At 36.4% G+C, this 22,231-nt stretch overlaps 3 protein-coding genes and 1 pseudogene across 16 annotated transcripts in view; 2 read left to right on the top strand and 2 right to left on the bottom strand.

Annotated features, from left to right (window-relative positions):
* Window positions 1-6,843, bottom strand: part of LOC147410107 (UDP-glucose:glycoprotein glucosyltransferase-like) — a 100,914-nt gene extending 94,071 nt beyond the window's left edge. For 2 of the 13 annotated variants that reach the window (XM_086432311.1, XM_086432316.1), the window contains exons 1-8: window positions 4,743-6,843; window positions 4,442-4,600; window positions 4,197-4,337; window positions 3,851-3,965; window positions 2,776-2,928; window positions 2,604-2,683; window positions 1,444-1,511; window positions 27-134 (exon numbers count right to left, since the gene is read on the bottom strand). In XM_086432311.1, the coding sequence (XP_086288437.1) occupies window positions 3,894-3,965; window positions 4,197-4,337; window positions 4,442-4,600; window positions 4,743-4,838 (468 nt within the window). In that variant the 5' untranslated portion in view covers window positions 4,839-6,843 and the 3' untranslated portion in view covers window positions 27-134; window positions 1,444-1,511; window positions 2,604-2,683; window positions 2,776-2,928; window positions 3,851-3,893. The other 11 variants (XM_086432312.1, XM_086432317.1, XM_086432313.1 and 8 more) reach the window with 10 other exon arrangements.
* LOC147410104 (putative disease resistance protein RGA3) overlaps window positions 1-21,200 on the bottom strand; it is a 44,393-nt gene extending 23,193 nt beyond the window's left edge. The window contains exons 1-3 of one of the 2 annotated variants that reach the window (XM_086432295.1): window positions 17,798-21,199; window positions 17,308-17,355; window positions 16,073-16,455 (exon numbers count right to left, since the gene is read on the bottom strand). In XM_086432295.1, the coding sequence (XP_086288421.1) occupies window positions 17,308-17,355; window positions 17,798-21,094 (3,345 nt within the window). In that variant the 5' untranslated portion in view covers window positions 21,095-21,199 and the 3' untranslated portion in view covers window positions 16,073-16,455. Of the gene's footprint in view, window positions 1-16,072; window positions 16,456-17,307; window positions 17,356-17,797 lie in introns of those variants that run through there. The other variant, XM_086432296.1, reaches the window with a different exon arrangement.
* LOC147410106 (uncharacterized) lies at window positions 11,233-11,898 on the top strand. The gene has a single exon (XM_086432056.1). The coding sequence runs from the start codon at window positions 11,233-11,235 to the stop codon at window positions 11,896-11,898; it is 666 nt and encodes a 221-aa protein (XP_086288182.1).
* On the top strand, window positions 14,762-15,523 carry LOC147410105 (secreted RxLR effector protein 161 pseudogene; annotated as a pseudogene).
* Window positions 21,201-22,231: the final 1,031 nt, after the last annotated feature.

The following is a 22,231-nucleotide window of genomic DNA, read 5'->3' as shown; positions in this document are numbered from 1 at the left end:
ATCTCGAACAAGATTGCAGGGGATACCTCATGAGCGTCACGGCAAAACAAACTACAAGCCATGCTCTTCATATAACCCTTGTTACAGGTTCATGCTTTGCCCTCATTTCCTCCCAACACCAAATCAGCTTCCTTCTAATCAAATAATCAACAAAACAACAAATTAAAGTGTGAAATAAAGAAATAAATTTGCAATTTTGAGAGAAAACAAAAATAAAAACAAACCCTAGATGCTAAATGTGAGAAATTAATCATACCAGCTCTTCTTTCGCGAGATTCTTAAGTTAGAAATCAACATTTTCTATTCTTTAAACAGAATCTAATTGATCAATCTGAGTTTTTTTTGAAATTATGGCAAAAATAAGATGAATCTAGACATTGAAACCTCCAAATCTATCAAGATGAAGGGGTGGTTCGAAGAAACTAATCAAATAGTGTTCTTTAGAGCACAAAAAAGGGATTTTCAAGAAGAAATGGAGAGAGGTTGAACGAGTTCATGTAAATGTTTTCTAACAAGATAGAAATCTATGAAAAACCAAAATTTATGTTTCGAACAGAGATTCAAACAAGATAAAACCCTAATTACTTCAAAAGCAACTAAGAACCTCATATCTTCATCAATAAATCACAGATAGCAATTTCTACAACTATTAGTAAGAGAATAATCAATCATTTGGAAATTGAAGAAAGACCAAAATTGAAAGGAATTGTAATGTCATAAACACTAGAAATACTTTTGTACTTTTGTAATTAATTTTTTTTTCCAATCAACTCTATTTAGTCTTATGAAGAGTACATTTTAGGAAATTAATGGGAAAACTCACATATTGCAAACTTACATTGATAGTTTCTCTTCTCAGAATTTCAAACTTAGAAATTGTTTATGTGTAATAATTTACTTAGAAATTGAGAGTGGTTATCATACTGACAGATTTCTTTTTGGTTCATTCTTTTCTTTATTTTTAATTTTGTTTAATTGTATGGAAGATGACTTGTTAACTGTAGGAAATAACTTTTTCTTTCTAATAATTCGAAGAGAAAAAGTTATTTTTTCTATAAAATATTTTAAACCACAACATGAACCCAACATCATCAAAACCTTAACCAAAATTTGGGGCAGGATACAACATGAATGGAAAGCTGCTTGCTTATGTTGAAACATGTAAGAAAAATCCAAATATTGGCTTCCTAGCTTCATGACATGACACAAGGGATCTATCAAGTTCTTTTCAGCATACTCTATCAAAGTTCATCCCATGGAATCTACTTAAAGTCTAATTGAATATAGAATATAGGGGTCATTTAGAAATGAGAGCTGCTATTGTCACACCAAATTTTAGTAATGCCACACCAATTCCTATGTAAATCACCAAAGAATTGCACATAGTTGGTGTGGCATTAGTAAAGGTTGCTGTGGCAATAGCAACTCTCTTTAGAAATTCACCTTATTTGAGAGAGGAACCTCTTACTTCTCGAGGGACCCTCAAACTCATTCTTACAAATTCTCGTTTTCTGTCCAAGAGAAATCACATGAGATCATAGTCAAGTATACAAAAATTATAAGATATAAAATAATCAGTTGAATTAAATCAAAACTAAGCATTCACTAAATATATCAAAGTAAAATACTCATTGGATCTTTCTTTTCCCTCCTTCTTTATTTGGGCTTGGGACCGGCAATGTAAAACGTTTAATTTTACGTCGACGGAGTTAAAAAGGGGTTAGTGAACAATAAAATAACAATTATTAGTTAAACAATATAAGAAGAAAAAAAATATTATATAAGTTAAGAAAAAAACAGGTAAATAAGTCTAAAGTAATGAAACTAAATGTATCTAGGTGCCTCTCAAAGTCCCTGACCAGGAGGATGACAAAAGTAGGTAACGAAGTCTAAGGTAGTGGAACTAAATGTATCTAGGTGCCTCCCAAAGTACCTGAATAGCACTATGTGAAAAAAGCCCATATTTGACGGTTTTAGCCTGTCAAATTTCTCAAAATTTGACGGCCCTCCCGTCAAATATGCCCATCAAATATTCTCTTGTAGAATTTTTTTTTTTGACGGCCCTGGACTATCAAATTATTGGAGAATGAGCTTCAAAAAAAAAAAAACAAAAAAAAATCCATAGAATATGATCGTCGAATTTGGAGGTTTAACAAACAATAGCACGGCCCTCTAATTCACCACTCACAATGAACAAAATAATAATAAAAAAAATCAGAAAAATAAAAAATAAAAGAAAAATCATAAAACAAGAATATGACGGGCATCCATATTTGATTGAAGAACATAGACGAGAAAACTGAATCAATATTCATCAATTAATATTTTGAAATTGAAATAGACCCAACTTCACATTAAATAGAAGAAAAAAGAAAAAAAAACTAAGGAATAAAATCTAGAAAATCTGAGTAAGAGGAGAATAGATTCGGTGGCCCAATTGATTTCCTTCACTGACATGCACTTGTTGATTGCTTATTTGCAGCTGTGACCTTCTTCACAGTCTCTTTTAGAGCATCTATTGCCACATTGTAAACATATACAGATTTTACCCCTTCATCCATTGCTTAACCAACACCTGTATGATGGTAGATGCATTCACATACCCATCAAAAAACGAGTTTACGCTATCACTTCTTGCTTCCAAATCAAGGTCTAGCCACTCAGGAACTATTCTTTTGGCGCCCTATGAACATGTAAAGATTGATGATGATACAGTTAACCATAGACTGAATAGTGCTATGGATTTTCTAAGTTAAAAAATAAAAAAACAATTACCTGAAGTTTGGGCTCCTTAGTCATGGGGTTGTTACAGAGATCAATGGTCTTCGCCTTGGATTTTGTGGCGTTTCCACACCATGACTCACACCAGAGCCATTCTTGAGGGAGGGAAAATATTGGTACTGTGTGCTGGGCATAGTTGGGAAGATCCTGAAAATATGAAAAGCAACTTTCAACAATTTGAATGTCTGTATAAAGAACATAAACGGAATTTGAGAAAGAAATAAAGCATGAAAGAGGGGATGACTAAGGAGGTACATGATGTCATCTCACATCAAAAGCCACCCATTATATTTATGCTTAGATTCCATCTAAAATTATGCCCTCAAAAAACAAATCCCTAAAACAACACTTTGTTTGGGTTGAGAGAAGTGGGGAGAAGAGAAGAGAAACTCAGTTTCTCTTAGCAGTCCGCCAAAAAAGGCTACCTTAGAGGGAATCTTGATTCCCAAACACAAGGATTGGGGTAGTAATGGCTAGATCTTATAGTGAAAATACCAACTAATTCCAAACACAAGCCTCGATCCATGGAAGAGGGAGTGTTAAGGGATCCAGAAAAACTAATGATGAGCAAAGAATCTGAGTCAATCTCCTGGTCATTCAATTCCTTTTAAATTTGGGATTCCACAAACAGTTTGAGCTGTTCCAGATATTCTGTTCATTTAATGTGTACGTATATAAGCTCATCAAGAGAGTGAATTTCACCACCTTTATTTCAGCAGGATAATAGAATTAAGTTGAGAATTTGTCGGAATCAAAATAAATCTTTTATATGCTCCAAATAAACCAAAGAAAAATAAGGTTGGTTCATTTGAAAGTCATTTCCCTAGTTTAGCCTCCCTCCCTCTCCCTCTCTACAAAACTTACAAGGTAGCTCAAAACTAACTAGAAAACACTGCACTCCTTCACTGAGAATTGAATGATTTAACAATTCTTATCTACATTAATTCACTAGAAACTCAAAGAAAAATTAGAGTTCCTGTAAATTGTAACCACTGTAAATCGGGAGATTGAAGACAATGAGGTAATAATTCACTAAAGTCAATCATGATCTATGAGAACAGCTAATTGCCTGATCAAGATTAGATAAATTGTTTGGGTCCTTGCTGAGAGTCTCATAGAAAACTCTTAGATTGTCCTCCGCCGCAGTTTGTCGGAATTTCACCAAATCGACCACATACAAAGCACTGCAAGAAGCATACCACCTATATAAGATTTGAAATTCTTCTTACGAAGAAGCCCAACCCAAAAATACAATGGTACATGCTATACCCTACCTTATATTATATGGTTTTCCTCGCAAATGACTTTCCAAAAACCCTGTTTTAAAGAAACAACGAAAGCACGGAAATTCGGTAAAGAGAACATTCTTTTCTTTGATATTTAAAAAATATATATCAAAATAAAACACTATTTACTTGGCTCAAAAATCGATAGCCATCCATATCTTTATTGTTGTTGCAAAAAGGTGTATATGCAAGAGGTCTTCCTTTAATATCCATGTCATAGAGTTCTCCCATGTCTGACTTAACAATCTGACCAACATCAACAAATATAACCTGCAACGAGACAAAAAGTATTAGAAAATCGCATCTTAGATAATGCAAACTGATAGAGGAAAAGAGCAAATATCACATAATCAGTTTATGCAGAACTAAGTCACCTTTTCTAAGGAAAGCAGGAAAATAACATCAAGAAACAGGACTTTATATGCCCAGATAACCTGTTGCTTTTCTTTCTGCTTATGCAGCCATGTAGGCGACTTGTAGGTGATGAGCTCATATTCAAATCCATATTCTTGTGCCATATACGGTATGACATTCTGAATGAAACCAGAGAATGACTACTCATTAGACAACTTAGGCATTTTTTTAGTATTAATATCATAAATAAGACAATACTCTGATTGCATGCCTTAATGAAAATTTTAACAAAACCAAAGATCGACTAAAGAAGAACAAAACCTTAAACTGATGGTGAGATTCATGGCGGATGTGTATCTCTAAGGGTCGAATTCTGATTGAAGAAGAATAGGGGAGTTGAGATTTGATGGTGGGCATAAAATGCAGTATGAGATAAGGCTTATTTGGATTGTGTAGATTTAGCAAAATAGAGAATTGGGTCTGATTTCAAGGTGTAATTTGGTGTCTGTGCTGGTAAATTGGATTTATTAGTTGTGTAAAAATCCGAGCTTTTGAATGAGAGTTTATTCAGAGGGAAAAGGGTGATGAAAGGGAAATCGGGTTTGGAGGGAAAATGACTGGAGGGTCATTGGGTCAACGTACATCGAGTTATGGATCATTACAACAACATCAGCAGAACAGTGTTGTGTTGTTGCCAATTCAGACAAGTCCTGTTATTGTGCGAAAGCCTTCGAAGATGCTCCTGTCTGGTTCAAGAGAGAAGGAAAAAATTCTTCATCAGATCTGTAAATTTGCTGGCCGAAGGAGGGTCGGAATGCTTCTCGTGGTGGTCATTTCTGTTGTGGTTTTCATGTCAATCTTGTATGCCATTATGGTTCAGGAGATGTTCTCCTATAACCCAAGAATGGTGGGTCCTAAAATATCTAACCATCTATATCTGCTCTTCGTATTCATTACTGCTAGGTTCGAGTTAGGTTAATGTGCAGTATTTCAGTTTTTGTTATCTGTGAGTATTATACTACTTTGATGTGTTTAATGAAATAATTCTGTCCACTATGGCATGTTTTCAGATGAAGATGCTTCGGGAGACACTGATTCAGACAATAAGTCTATTCTACACGTCCAAAACAGTATATACAATGGCAGCATATCATTATATAAATCTGAACCTACTCTGATTCGTGGAGAAAAAGATAACAAGGATGACAACTTCTCTTTACCAAATACTGTGCCAATAAGTGATGCAAATAACAGTCAGCCTCCTCCACTTCCGGCTAAAAGAAGGAATAACACACCACTCTCACTACAATGAAATGGAGTAATTGATCTACAAGTTCCCCACTCCTTTTGCGCATGATAGTCTACAATTTTCTTCCTTGAGATGAGATTGTCAGTGATCAATACTTAAATGGACAATGCACTTCTTGGCACCATCCATGTTTTAGCCCAAGCTGAGAAAATGGTTATTTAACAAAGCAATTAATTGTTAAATCAGGTCCAAATCAGAAATCATTAATGCAACATATAAATGTTAGCATGGTTTCATGGTGTTAAGCAACTTGTACCTGTCTGATATCATGGACAACCCTTTATTTAAGTGTAGATTTGTTTGACCCATCAAACTATGCTTACCACCCTTTCTTGAGCTAATTTCAGCCTCCCTCACTAAACATACAAGGACGTTGAAGACCTCTGTATCTAGAAGTGGAATAGTTTCACTGCTATGACAGAAAGTTGGTATCTTTGATAATTCTAACTTCTCCTCTGCCATATCCATGTCTTGAAATACAAGAAATTCGAATAATGGATGAATGTTGATCTGATATGGCAAAAGTGGCATACAAAATAAAAAATATAAAAAATTTACAAGAAGAAAGTAAAAAAAATAGATCTTAGCTAATCTAAGGTGCCTCTCAAGGCAAATTTTGAGCTTAAAAGATTTTCAGAATCATGATTCAAAACTAGTCTTGATCAAGATGTCTCGGTCTAAAAGGTGACCAGAGAAGCCATTGGAGATTTGGTACAAGGTTTATCTTGGTTTTGTCTATTGTCTGGTACTCTGTAATGAAGGTCTCAGCTGAACTTCCACTGGCAAGTAATGGCTAACCCTGCTACATCTAAGTAAGATATTTGGAAGGAGAATTCAAAACTGAAAATCATATTCAGACATTATAAAGGTATATATAAACATTTTTCTTTCGATAAATATGGATTTTAATGGCATAGTTCCACATATGATAGTTCAATAGAAGCCCACAACTGTTTATACAAAATTAAACTACCAAATCAACAAAAATCAGACTTCATAGCATCCACCAAATTAATCATCATAGTCAATAAATCGACCGACTTCCTCCTATGCATTGCCAACCTTAGGCCCATGTGTCTACCAGTAGTTAAATCAAACAATGATTCAAATTGGTTTATCAGGAAACTTGTTGCGGAAGAACTGAGTTATTTGCTCCTGCACCTCACTTTGGATTTCCCTCTACATATGCATCTCCTTTAATAGATCAGTAATCCTTTCCTCATGTTGCCTATCATGTTTTGCTACCATGTTTTGCAGATCCGTCAACTTGTTCTTCTTGAAGATCCCTTTAGATGACAACCTGTAGAATTCATAAGTAACAATTACCAAAATCATAACAATTGTGGCCCCTACTTCAAAATGGAACAAATTCGACCAAACGAAGGCACTAAATTTCTTGAGTAAGAGCTGTCAAAAAATAATCAACGGATTTAGTCCATTGATTTTGGACATAAGTTTTTCGACTTGCATGATTCACCCATGGGGAAGTATGATGGGTCAAATCAAGTAAGTTTGTAGGTTGTGGATTAAGTTTGGTTCGGGCTGTGAGTGGAAAAAGTCAAGTTCAAGTTATGGGTTGAGAGAGGTAAGTCAGGTTAGAGTTGACCCAAAAACTCAACTCGTCTGATTTGAAAAAATGGGCGGACTTAATGAAGTCAGTCCGATTCAAATAAAACCATAATATTTTCAAGAACCCTTGATTTTTTCACATAACCAATTTTCCAACCACCAATCTAAGTGAATCAACAAATTTTCTGATCCATTTTAAATTTATAAAATTTTAAATTTCCTTTTCCAAATATGATTTTGGGAAAAGAAAAATATAATTTCATTAATGAAATATCCTTTAATGATCCAACCTCAATAATATATATTTAATATCATATTTTTAGGAGCATAAACTCCAATGCAAATCGAGTCAAATTGATGACTTAGCGAGTCTGAGTCACCTTGAAATCTAAGTAATTGGTTGAGTTGACTAGGCAAATTTTTAAATCAACTCAACAAATTATAAAACTAAGGTTACAACTGAACACTGCATGTCAGATCTATGTTTTCAACCATACCTATTGAGAACCACTTGCACCAACACTTGAAGAGAACATCATCAATACCGGAAAAGAAAAGAATATTATTAGCTTCAAGTGTAGCAACTAAAACATGAACACTAGAAAAATTAAAAGATAAATGCAACAAAAGACTGTAGCCCCATTCTTAGTTTAAATTTGTAAAAAAAAAAAAAAATTTGAAAATTGAAATGTTAAAGAATGGAAAATGTTGTAATTTAATTGAAAACTCAATATTATTGGAAAAAATTTCATAATATTTTAAAATAAATAAAACATTTTACTTTAGTTTTTCCTAAGTAAATCAATGCATTTTCATTCTGAAATCGAAAAGATGATTCCATAAAGTGTTGGAGGTGAGTGTCGCATGTTACCAAATAATGGGATGAAATTATCTTGTTTACTAGGGACAACAAACGTTTCAAACTATATGCAAAATCAGTAATAAAAAATATATATATATATAAAAAAAGGTAATTTTGATAAATAAAATAAAATGCCACGTGTCGATAATTTGTACCTTAAGTAGGGATTTATTTTTGGCTTGATTATAGGATCATCTCATGGAGGGAGATGATCCTTATAAACCCTTTTGCCTTAGGAACTACGTGTGTTTTTGAAAAATATTGGCTATGGTTATGGGTCCATTCTCATGAGTTGATAAGAACCTGAACACCAGTTACCACGAAACGATTTGATGGGTTAAGAAGATTTTATTTTGAAAATGGTTACAACCCCTATATTTTCAACCGAACCAAAGTTCGATCTACCAGAGATAGTGGAGGGGAAGCATTACAACTTAAGTCTTTCTAAAAATAAAAATTAAAGAAGTGAAGGGAGATAGTAGAAGAGGGATATGAAGAGGGTAGAGAGAAGGGGGAGTATGTATTCCTTTGACCCACCTTGAAGCTTTAATGTCTTCTCCATTTTCTCTCATTTTTCTTCTTCTTTGAGTTGCTTAGTGAGATATGAGAGTATTTTCTCTTTGATTAATGTAGATTATGAGAATGAAATAGAAGAGAGTTGAGGGAAGATTTTTTAGTGTGAAACTTGGTACCATTTTGGAAGGTGAGGGAGGTATTTATAGGTGTTTGGAGGTTATTTTAGGGGTATAGTTGGGTGAATAAGTAAAAAAGTAGATAATGGCATGGTATTTGAAAGTTAGGGGTATGAAATTTAGAGTTGAGATGAGGGTAGTTGTGTAATGAGGGTAAATAAGTAGTGTTTTGATCCAAATGATTTGGATCCTACCCAATCCATTTGGGTGGAGTGTTTGATGAGGTGAGATGATGGGTATTTGGTTTAGGAGAATAGGAGTGTAAGAGAGTGGTTTGTTGATTGAGTGTTAGGTAGGTTAAAAGGGAGTGGTGTTTAAATTAGGAGAATGGGTTGGGTACGGGGTTAGTTGATTGAATTTTGGAAGGGTTAAGGGGATGATGACATGTGCCAAAAATGCATGGGGAGGTGAGGTGATTAGATGAGTTGATTAGAGAGGAGTGTTTGATTGGAAAAGAGGGGTGTGGGTTTGGTTTGTGGAGATGAATTTGTAAGTGATGATGAGGATAGGTTAGAGAAGGGTATGGGTTGAGATGGGGGTAAATGATTTTTATAGAGATGATAATGTGGATAGGTTAGGGAAGGGTATAGGTTGAAGTGATTTTTAGAGAGAGGTAATGTGAGTGGATGGTTTGTTAGAGAAAGGTGATGGGGGTAGTAGTAGTTAGATGAGGGAGGTGAATTGGGGTGATGACATGTGTCCCATTTGGTGATCAAAAAGGTGATTGGTTGATATGGATAATGGTTTGTGGGTTAAGATTATGGGTGTAGATGTGGATTTAATATGGATTATGATTTGTGCGCTTTGATGTATTGGGCTTAGGTTTTTAGAAGGTTGTATGTTATTTGAGATTGGGTAGGGTTTATTTTGGGATGGGGCTTGATGGTTGGTGGCTTTTAGGATTTGGGTAATATGAAATTAAATTTAAGTTAGGTTGGATAAGGTGAGAAATGATTTTTGATGAGTTGAGGGTTCGTTGGTCTCAAGGGAGCTTAGAATGATTCCATTTTGAGAGTGGAGCGGTGAAAGGTGAGGAAGATGGGAGTGTCCCAAGTCTCATTCTATATTTATTAATCTTTTTTAGGGGTCTTAGGAATTTCAAATCGATAAAAAAATGTCACGTGTTGACGAATTGGGCTTTTTAGGCCCATTGGCAAGTTTTATTGGAAATTGATATTTTTGGATCCTTTCGAGTGGGGGCCCATTCAAATTGGGGTGTCTACACTTCTAATTAGATAAATGAAAATGTCTCACATCTCTTCTCTTACCTAGCCTCAGTTCCTCTATGTTCTTACATTCTAGCACCAAACAATTTCCTCTTTAAGTAAATTACAATTACATTGATAGTTTCTCTTTTCAGAATTTCAAACTTAGAAACTGTTTATTTGTAATAACTTACTTAGAAATTGAGATTGGTTATCATACTGACAGATTTGTTTTTGATTCATTGTTTTGATTGCAAACTGTAGACTTATGTTTCAACTACAATAAATGGATGCTTACCTCTTCCACTTCAATGTCTCACATAATGTAAAGCTTTGGTCTTTGGTACTAGCTTGGACTAATTTTTAATTTTGTTTAATTGTATGGAAGATGACCTGTTGACTGTAGGAAATAACTTTTTCTTTCTGATAATTCGAAGAGAAAAAATTATTTTTTCTATAAAATATTTTAAACCACAACATGAACCCATCATCATCAAAGTCTTATATCCAAAATTTGGGGCAGGATACAACATGAATGGAAAATTGTTTGCTTATGTTGAAACATGTAAGAAAAATCCAAATATTGGCTTCCTAGCTTCATGACATTAAACATTCTCAGAAAAAAAAAAAAAAAGGATCTATCAAGTTCTTTTAAGCATACTTTACCAAAGTTCATCCCAAGGGATCTATTTAAAAACGAACTGAATGTAGAATATAGGGGTCATATAGAAATGAGAGCCGCTATTGCCACACCAACTTTTATTAATGCCACGCTAATTCCTATGTAAATTGTTGGCATGAGTTGTAAACTAAGAAACATTGGTGTGAGGTGTAAATTAAGAAACAAATCAGAAAGATTATAGGAATTAGAGAGATTATAGGAATAGCCATGATTCTAGCCCTAAAATATTTGTAGCGAAAAATAGCATAGAAAGACTCTCTATATATGTATACAATATCTCTGTAAATAAAAATTAATATGGAGAATACAATAAAAAAAACTGACATGGTATCAGAGCAACTCACGATCTGGTTCTCTATTCACATCCATCACTAGCTTCTAGCCTCCTTCCCCCCACTACCTTCTCCTATGGCATCCACCGAAACCCCAACCTAGACGGATGAATCTCCCACTGATCATAATATGCTTTTCTTTGAAGCATTCACCACCAAGATGGCCGAAGCTCTGTCCAAAACTCAGGTTACAACCATGATTTCTGAACCTACAGCTCTACCGATTGGCATCAAGTTGGATGGTTCCAACTATGCCTTATGGTCCCAAGTTGTCGAGATGTACATCTCCGGCAAAGACAAGTTGGGATATATCAATGGCGAACTAATTCCCCCATCTCCGACTGATCCGTTCTTCCAAAAATGGCACACTGACAATGCTCTTGTCAAAGGTTGGCTGATCAACTCTATGGATCCAGCACTAATTGGCAATTTCATTCGTTTTCCCATAGCCAAACCAGTATGGGACTTTGCTGCCACCACCTATTTTGATGGAAGTGATACCTCCCAAGTCTATGATCTCCAGCGCCGTGTCTCACTACTCCGCCAAGCAGGTGGCTCCTTGGAAAAATACTACACCGGCTTGCAAGGCCTCTGGAGTGAGATCGACTTTCGACGTCCAAATCCAATGGAGTGCCCTGCCGATATTCAAAGATATAATAATCTCCTCCAAGAAGATAGAGTTTATGCATTCTTGGATGGTCTTGATGACAAGCTGGACAATATTCGCAGCGATGTGTTGCAGCTGCACCCGTTTCCCACCGTGGAACAAGCTTATGCTCATGTCCGCAAGAAGGCCCTTTCGCCAAGCAGTAATGAATGCCAATGACCATGACCCACCTCCAGAAGCAGTGCTTGCTTCAAGAGGTCTCAAGCTTGGGTCAGCTTCCCAGCATATTGGGAAATCAGCCGCTAAAACCCGCTCCTCATCTGACAATCTTAAATGCTCTCATTGTGGCAATACGAAGCACACACGTGAAAATTGTTTTCAATTGCATGGATACCCTAATTGGTGGCATGAACTCCAAGCTAAAAAAAAATGGGATACTACTAGTACGATTGAAGGCATGGGCAAGGCTGTTGTAGCGACAGTCGAACCTTATCTCTCTCTAATCCCACCCACCGTCCCCTCCCAACAGGACTTCTCTCTTATGGATCAAGGTAATCTCTGTCACGCCCTGCTTAGTCATCACCACGATGCTGACCATGGTGATTGGCTTCTCGACTCTGGGGCCACAGACCATATGACTTTTGACCCCACAGATCTCTCTCACCACTCATCTCCAAGGTGAACTAGAATTGTGAATGCCAATGGACCGGTCATAGGGGCTGGATCTGTGACCCTATCACCCCTTCTTCATTTATCCAATACCTTACTTGTTCCCACTTTGTCTCACAAATTATTATATGTTAGTCAAATTACTACAGAACTAAATTGTGTGGTGCTAATGTTTTTCGATTTTTGTCTTATTCAGGATATTCTCACCAAGGAGATAATTGGGCGTGGTACTAAGAAGGGGGGGTTGTACTACATGGAAGATTTCAGTTTGGGTCGAGCACATCACGTGTCTTCTTCGCTTGGTTCCAAGACTCGACAGATTTGGCTATGGCATCGTCGTTTGGGACATCCGTCATTCAGGTATCTAAAGCATTTGTTTCATGAGTTATTTTCCAATGTAGAAACTCCTGATTTTAAATGTGATACTTGTATTTTAGCCAAAAGTCATAGGGCTACTTATCCGTTAAGCATGAATAAAAGTGATACCCCTTTTGCTTTAATTCATTCTGATGTATGGGGACCATATCCTTTATCTATTGTATCTAGTGTACGTTGGTCTATGATATTTGTTGATGACTGCACCCGTATGACCTGGCTATATTTGCTGAAACATAAGGATGAAGTATTTACGACCTTTCAATCATTCCATGTTATGATTCAGACCCAATTTTCTGCTCAGATCCGGATTCTCCGCTCTGACAATGGTGGAGAGTATGTTAATCGTCACTTTCAGTCTTATTTTCAACAACATGACCTTATACACGAGACCTCATGTCCCCAAACCCCACAACAAAATGGGGTAGTTGAACGAAAAAATCGACATATTCTTGAGACTGCCCGGGCTCTCCTCCTCGGCGCTCATGTCCCCACACGACATTGGCCCGATGCCGTTACCACTGCTATCCATTTGATTAATCGTCTTCCTTCCAAAATCTTAAATTTTCAAACCCCATTACAGTCCTTATCAGCCTTGGTCTCTTTACATACAGCCCTAATGCTCCCTCCTCGCATATTTGGATGTGTGGCGTATGTACACCTTCCTAAGAACCAACGTACAAAACTTGACCCATGTGCTCTTCGGTGCCTATTCTTCGGCTATGCTACACATCAAAAAGGCTATCGATTCTATGAATCTACTACTCAGCATACTTATGTGACTATGGATGTCACCTTTCTGGAGTCCACACCATTCTACCCTTCCTCGGCATCCACTTCTTCTCTTCCGGGGGAGACACCAGATGAATAATTGAAGTGGCTAACCTTTGAATGGCTTGAAGATCAAAATGACACACCAATAATTGGTGAGGAATCAATAGATACATCTTCAGGCCATCCCGAAACTAAGCTTACAACATCAGGAGAAGAACTAGAATCCCCCCGTCTATCAGTACCTACAAGTCCATTTCCTGAGAATATTCCTGAAGTAAGTAATATCAGCACACCCTCAGTTATAAATAACATAGATATTTCCGCTGTGTATAACTTACCTTTCAGGCATAGTCGGGGCAAGCCACCAAATAGATATTCTCCGGACATTGAGGAAAGAAGGTCGAGGTATCCAATTGCCAACTATATTTCCAATGAAAAGTTACTTGAGCCTCTTAAGACATTTTCACATGAGCTTTCCGCATGTCAAATTCCCACTACAGTTCAGGAAGCATTAATGGATCCTAAGTGGACTAAAGCAATAGAGGAAGAAATGGGGGCACTACTAAAGAATCAAACATGGACCTTGGTCCCACTACCCCAAGGGAAGAAGACAGTCGGGTGTAGGTGGGTCTTCTCTGTTAAACACAAGGCAAACGGATCTATAGAACGATACAAGGCGAGGCTAGTTGCAAAAGGGTACACTCAGACATATGGTGTAGATTATCAAGAAACCTTTTCACCGGTAGCTAAGTTAAATACAGTCAGGGTTCTGCTATCTCTCACAGCCAACCTGGATTGGCCATTGCATCAGTTTGATGTAAAGAACACATTTATCCATGGTGACCTTGAAGATGAAGTCTACATGGATACTCCTCCAGGCTACATTGCATCTTCAAAAACTAAAGTTGTGTGCAAATTGCAGCGTGTACTATATGGACTGAAACAATCACCTCGAGCATGGTTTGGGCGGTTTAGTCAAGCAATGAAGAAGTATGGCTTCTGCCAAAGTAATTTAGATCATACACTGTTTCTGAAGCATCGACAAGGTAAGGTTACAACTTTAATTATATATGTCGATGATATGATCATCACAAGGGATGATACAAAGGAAATCGCTTAGCTTCAAAAACAATTAGCAACCAAATTTGAGATGAAAAATCTAAGAGGACTTAAATATTTTCTGGGAATAGAGGTTGCTAAATCAAAGCAAGGTATATTTCTTTCCTAGCAAAAATATATATTAGATTTATTATGCAATGTTGGAATGTTGGATTGTAAGCCAGCAGACACTCCAATTGTTCATAATCACAAGTTCGAAGAATATCCAAGTAAAATGCCAACAGACAAAGGAAGATACCACAGGTTAGTTGGGAAACTTATTTACCTCTCACATACCCGTCCTGATATTGCTTACGTAGTGAGTGTAGTAAGTCAATTTATGCACCAACCTAGTAAGGATCATATGGAAGCAGTGATCCGGATTTTGCGATACTTGAAATCCTCTCCGGGAAAAGGGCTTATGTTTTCAAAAAATAACCATCTTAGAGTTAATGGTTATACAGACGCAGATTGGGCGGGGAACACCACAGACAGAAGATCCACCTCAGGCTACTTCATGTTTGTCGAGGGGAATCTTGTTACATGGAGGAGTAAGAAGCAAAAAGTGGTGGGATTGTCAAGTACTGAAGCAGAGTTCCGTGGAATAGCTAAAGGACTTTGTGAACTTTTATGGATTAGAAGACTTCTAACGGAAATTGGATTTCCTCCTACCTCCGAGATGGACCTCTTTTGCGATAACAAAGCAGCTATCGCTATTGCTCACAATCCTATCCAGCATGATCGCAGTAAACACGAAGAGAATGACAGGCACTTTATTAAAGAAAATCTCGAAGCTAAAATAATTTTGTTTCCATTCGTGAAGTTCGAAGACCAACTGGCAGATATTCTTACAAAGGTTGTATCAAGCAAGGATTTCTACAACTCACTAGACAAGTTGTGCATTGAAGATTTGGATGCTTCCAATTGAAGGGGAGTGTTGGTGTGAGTTGTAAATTAAGAAACATTGGTGTGAGGTGTAAATTAAGAAACAAATCAGAGAGATTATAGGAATAGCCATGATTCTAGCGCTAAAATATTTGTAGCCAAAAGTAGCATAGAAAGCCTTTCTATATATATATACAATATCTCTGTAACCAAAAATTAATATGGAGAATACAATAAAAAAAACTGACATAAATCACCAAAGAATTGCACATAGTTGGTGTGGCAATAGAAACCCTCTTTAGAAATTCACCTTATTTGAGAGAAGAACCTCTTCTTGAGGGACTCACAAGCTCATTCCTACAAATTCATGTTTTCTGTCCAAGAGAAACCACATGAGGCCACAGTCAAGCATACAAAAATTATAAGATATAAAATAATTAATTGAATTAAATCAAAACAAAGCATTCACTAAATATATCCGAGTAAAATACTCATTGGGTCTTCCTTTTCCCTCCTCCTTTATCCGGGCTTGGGACCGGCAATGTAAAACGTTTAATTTTACGTCGGCGGAGTTAAAAAGGGGTTAGTTAACAATAAAATAATAATTATTAGTTAAAAATATAAGAAAAAATATATATTATATAAGTTAAAGAAAAAAAACAGGTAAATAAGTTTAAAGTAATGAAACTAAATGTATCTAGGAGGATCACAAAAGCAAGTAAAGAAGTCTAAGGTAATGCAACTCAATGTATCTAGGTGCCTCTCAAAGTACCTGACTAGGAGGATGGCCATCAGGAAACATGTTGCGGAAGAACTAAGTTATTTGCTCCTGCACCTCACTTTGGATTTCTCTCTACATATGCATCTCCTTTTATAGCTCAGTAATCCTTTCCTCATGTTGCCTATCATGTTTTGTTACCGTGTTTTGCAGATCAGTCAACTTGTACTTCTTGAAGAGTCCCTTTATATGACAACCTGTAGAATTCATAAGTAACAATTACCAAAATCATAACAATTGTGGCCCCTACTTCAAAATGGAACAAATTTGACCAAACGAAGGTGCTAAATTTCATGAATAAGAGCTATCAAAAAATAATCAACGGATTTGGCCCATTGATTTTTGAATCCGACTAACAAACTTTCAATGGCACTTTTCGACAGGGTCAACTGTCGAATATGTGGGAATTCAATGGTTTCAGTCTGTCCAATTTCGCGTTTTTCACATAGTGTAACCACATTACTTTTTTTTATGAATGATAGGTAATGGCTAAGATTGATTCGACGAATTATCCAACCTGGTCATGGAAATGGATAAGATTGAGTCATAAGTTTTTCGACATGCATGATTCACCCACGGGGAGCAAATCAAGTAAGTTTGTTGGTTGTGTATTAAGTTTGGTTCGAGCTGTGAGGGGAAAAAGTCAAGTTCAAGTTATGGGTTGAGAGAGGCAAGTCAGGTTAGAGTTGACCCAGATCTCATTCAAAAACTCAACTCGTCTGATACATTAGTTATTAGTGTTTTATGTACTGATTAGAACAAATGGGCGGACTTAATCTAAGTGAATCAACAATTTTACTGATCCATTTTAAATTTTTTTTTTTTTTGTTGTTGAATTCAGCATTGAAAACATTGCTAGTTACAGCCTTAGTTACAAAACTCAACTCCGATGCAAATCGAGTGAAATTGATGACTTAGAGAGTCCGAGTCACCTTGAAATCCAAGTAATTGGTTGAGTTGACTCGGCCAATTTTCAAATCAACTCAACGAATAATAAAACTAAAGTTACAACTGAACACTGCATGTCAGATCTGTGTTTTCAACCATACCTATTGAGAACCACTTGCACCAATGCTTGAAGAGAACTTCCAAAAGTCCTGGAAAAGAAAATTATTATCTTCCAGTGTAGCAACTGAAACATGAATACTAGAAAAATTAAAAGATTAATGATAAATGCAACTCAACTGTAGCCCCATTCTTAGTTTAAATATGTAAAAATAAAAAAAATTGAAAATTGAAATGTTAAAGAATGGAAAATGTTATAATTTAATTTAAAACTCAATATTATTGGAAAAAATTTCATAATATTTTAAAATAAATAAAACATTTTATCTTAGTTTTTCCTAAGTAAATCAATGCATTTTCATCTGGGACAGCAAACGTTTCAAACTATTTGCAAAAATCCGTAAAAAAAAAAATAAATAAAAAAATAAATAAAAATAAATAAATAAATACTGTTGATAAATAAGTTGTATTTCTATTTTATTTTTATTTTTTATAAATTAAGGGGTATTTTAGTGTAAAAAGAACAAAGCATACCGAGCGTAAGTTGGGGATGTGTGATATCTTGGGCCAATATTCACCACTCTCCTTTTGGCACTGTTCTGCTAGCAATGGACATCTAACTATCTCAAGAGTTTGAAGCGTAGTGGGCAGTCCCTCCTTTGGCAAGGTTGCTAGTCTTTTACAATCGTCGATTTTCAAGTATTTAAGGGAGATGAGGTTTTTCAATCCATCTGGCAAGGATGCCAGTTGAGGAAGGTTCCAAATATCCAACTCTTGAAGGGATACTAGGTATTCTAGACTCTCATCTGGCAAGGATGCCAGTTGAGGAAGGTTCCTAATTTGCAGCTCTTGAAGTGATATTAGGTATTGTAGACCCTCATTTGGCAAGGATGCCAGTTGAGGAAGGTTCCTAATTTGCAACTCTTGAAGGGATACTAGGTAGTGTAGGCCCTCATCTGGCAAGGATGCCAGTTGAGGAAGGTTCGAAATACACAACTTTTGAAGGGATACTAGGTATTGTAGACCCTCATCTAGAGTAACCAACTCTTCACAGTTATAGATAGAAAGCTCTTTGAGTGCTTTTAGGTTCTTTAACGACCCACTGGGTATGCCCTTCAGATTTTGAAAACGTTGTATCCTCAAGGATGAGAGAGAGGTGAAGTAAGACAGAGAGCTTAATATCCTCTCATTGCAATTGGTTAAATCTAACTCACGAACACATGTCAAAAACCTTGGAAGAGCAATCAAACTCATGCAATCAACAATTCTAAGTGTATGGAGGCAAGGGAAATCACCTTTTTCTTCAGTGCTACTACTCCATTCTACTAAATTTGGGAATAAATCAATATAAAGCTCTTCCAATGAGGGAAAAGCCTTAATAAACAGGTTTCCATCAACCAAAAAATCACCACCGCGTAGACAAAATTTCTTGAGGGAAGGTAGCTGCCAGAGAGGAGGGAGGGTTTGACATGATTTACAATCACATATCACCACTTCCTCTAGTTTGCAGAAAGACGGATCCCCAATCCAGCTTGGAAATCTTTCACCATTGTAGCCTTTGATTTTTAGGATTCTAAGATTAGGGTGAGGTTGGAACCTTTCAAGTATTTCCTCTGCAATACTTACACTCTGATAACCTTCCCATGATAAATCCAACTCCTCCACTTCAATATATTCTCTATTATCCCACACGACCTCTTCTGCATTGACCACATTTTGGAGCTCTGAAATCTGCAATTGACCTCTGAGGTTAATCAATTTCATCAATTGTCCTATCCCATGCCCACTATCTTTACCAACAACGAACTTCGACAGTGTCTGTAGACATGTTAATCTCCCAATTCCCTTTGGTATCGAACTCATATAATAGGTCGGAAACGTAAGATGTCGTAGGTTAATCAGATTTCTTGTGTCCTTGGGTAACTCAACCAAGCTATAACAGTCTCTAAGATCTAATGTCTGCAGATTATAAAGGATGCTCACTGATTCAGGCAATCTTTCTATATAATTAGATGAAAGGGCAAAGTATCGTAGGTGTTTCAAATTGCCAATTGAATCGGGCAACTTTGTCATAGCACCATCCAATTCCAACACACGAAGGAATTTCATTTGTTGGAATAGATTAGTGGGGACGCTTTTAGTTTCAAACCTCAAGAACACTCGTAAAGTGTGAAGCCTTCTGCATTTAAGCAACCGCTCAAACATTGTAAGATCATTTGCTGTATCAGTGATGCGAGAAGCATACCGAGCCTTTTCAGGAAAATCAATTAATTTTTCATCCTCCATTCTAAAACATTCACCTTCGGAAAGCGATTGTGCTAGATCATGAATCAGGTCATGCATCTTGTACATCAATCTGACATACTCATTTTTCTCACACTGGAAGAATGACCTCCATAACAAATCATCAAAGTAATCACAACCCACATCTTCCATTTCCATTTGCCCCACATTGGATGTAATAAAACCTTCCCCCATCCACAATTTCACCAATTCCTCCTTTTTAAATTCATAGTCCTTGGGAAATATGCTACAATACAAAAAGCACTGCTTTAGATGTGAGGGCAAATGATGATAACTCAATCTTAGAGAATTTAAGATATCATCTTCTCCTCCTTGTGGCAATTTCCATATTTCACTGTTTAAAATGTCTTTCCATTTTCTTTCTTGTTTCGTACCTTGTAAGACGCCTCCGAGTGTCTTTGCAGCCAAAGGTATACCACTGCACTTTTTTGCAATTTTCTTGCCAACCACCACCAAATCTGGATGCTCATCCCAGCTCTCAGCTGGAAATGCCCGTTTTCCTAGCAATAACCAACAATCTTCATCTGACAAAATTCCCAAGGGATAAGCATGAATAGTGCCCATGATCCGTGAAACATTTTCACTTCGAGTGGTGACAAGAATTTTACTCCCCTTTGCTCCACATCGCAAGGGAGCTCTTAGGACTTCCCACTTTTTAGAATCTTCATTCCAGACATCATCTAATACAAGTAGAAATTTCTTCCCACTCACTATTTTCTTAATTTCTTCAGTGAGTGAGGTTAATTCCTTATAATTAGATGATGTCTTGGAAATACTCTCTATAATCGCCTTTGACAGTCTTTCCAAATCAAAATCATCAGACACACATACCCATCCTCTTATTTCAAAATGCTTTTCAACGCTCTCGTCGTTATAAATAAGCTGAGCAAGGGTTGTCTTACCGACTCCACCCATACCGACTATGGGAATAACAGACAGCTCCTTTGCAACAGACCCATCAGATACCAACAGATTTATTAACTTCTCCTTATCGTTTTCTCTACCGAGAATCTCTGATTCATGTATCAAGGAAATGGTTTTTGATCTCTTCCCGACTTCAGGTAGCTGTGACCCTCCACCTCCTTCATGAAGATGAAGATCATTCCTTTCCTTTGCAATCCTTTCTAATTTCTCATTGATGTCCTTTATCTTATGACTTATCTCATATCGAAAGTGAAGCGACTTTAAACCAAAACAGGAAAGGAAGAAATTGTATACCTGCTTCCACTTGCTAGTTTGATTTTCACCTTCCACTTTGGATCGTAAAGCTTCAGTTGCAAAGTCATCCAATATGTCTTCGGCATCGTAAATGACATCTTTAAGCTTTGTTATCCAATCTCTCACCTGCTTCGAATGAATTTGCTTTTCCTCAGCATCCTGAAGAACCGATTGAATTGCTGACATGAAACTAGACAATTTGTCCAACTCCTCCTTAACACCCCATAACAATCCAAACTCTGTGACAATTGAAGAGCCAAGCTGATCCAATACAGGCTTAAGAAAGGCATATGCAACTGATTTTGCCATGCTTATTATATAAATCTCTTAAGAAGACTATGAAACAGAAAGAGAATTGCAATTGATGAATGAAATTGTTGATGTTGAAGAAGAAGAAGATACAACAGCAAAAGCAACAGCTTCTGAATTGTTTTGGGGGATCCGCCATCAATTATTAAGTATAATTCTATTGGCACTCTAGATTATACTTATTACACCTCAACTAAATTAAATAAATAAGGCAAGTAGATTAATTCTCAATTTAAGAGAGAACAACATCAACGTAAGTTGTTGGCCGGTAGTGGTATATGTATATGGGGCGGTTCATGGGCCATATGTAAAAACAATGGTTTTTCAAAATATGGGTTAGAGATTTTGGATTGAGCTGATTTTTTGCGAGAATGGTCACTATGATGAGAAGATCATCCTCACAAAAAATCAGCTTAATCTGAAAATTCAGAATCCATCAAAAGTGATTTATAAATTATTGACAAAAAATCGACGGTCCACATTCTAAATCACTTTTAACGGGGTTAGAAGTTTCAGATTGGACTGATTTTTTTTTTTCCGGATGATCTTCCCATCATAGAAATCATCCTCACAAAAAATCAGCTCAATCCCAAACTTCTAACCCATATTTTAAAATTTTATTAATGTTACATTGTTTTTACATATGTTTTTTCATGTCCCTTGATCCGTTCCCAGATATAAATATATATCTTTAAAGAGAAATCAGTGTACAATTTTTATTAGTGTATTATGGGAAAATTCTGTTATAGAAATTAATGCTTGTTTAACAAGTGTATATTCGCGCGCAATGAGTCTGGGCAAAGCTATTGAGAAGATGTCTGGATTATTGGCAACATGGGAGCTGATGTAGAGATCATAGTAGAAGAATTCAAGGTACGTTTGGATCGCTAAATGTCTAAGCATAAGGCCTAAAACCATGGATCTCTAGGGACGACAATATCAGAATAATCCGAGAAGATCTACTCTTGAATGGAAATGTTGAGATTTTCAAGTTAATTTCTTTGCAATTGAGTTTTCGTTTTTAAGCCCAATTCATTCATTTACCTTATTTTTTAGACGTTTTTACTATTTTTCCAATTACTTGGTGTGTGAATCAACTAGCTTTTGATACCTAAATTATTCAATATTCTTTTGAGA

Source organism: Akebia trifoliata, chromosome 2, assembly GCF_017979445.1.
Source record: "Akebia trifoliata isolate Shusen 1 chromosome 2, ASM1797944v1, whole genome shotgun sequence".
Lineage (NCBI taxonomy): Eukaryota > Viridiplantae > Streptophyta > Magnoliopsida > Ranunculales > Lardizabalaceae > Akebia > Akebia trifoliata.
Note: the sequence above shows the minus strand (reverse complement) of the source record. Positions and strands in the feature narration are given on the sequence as shown.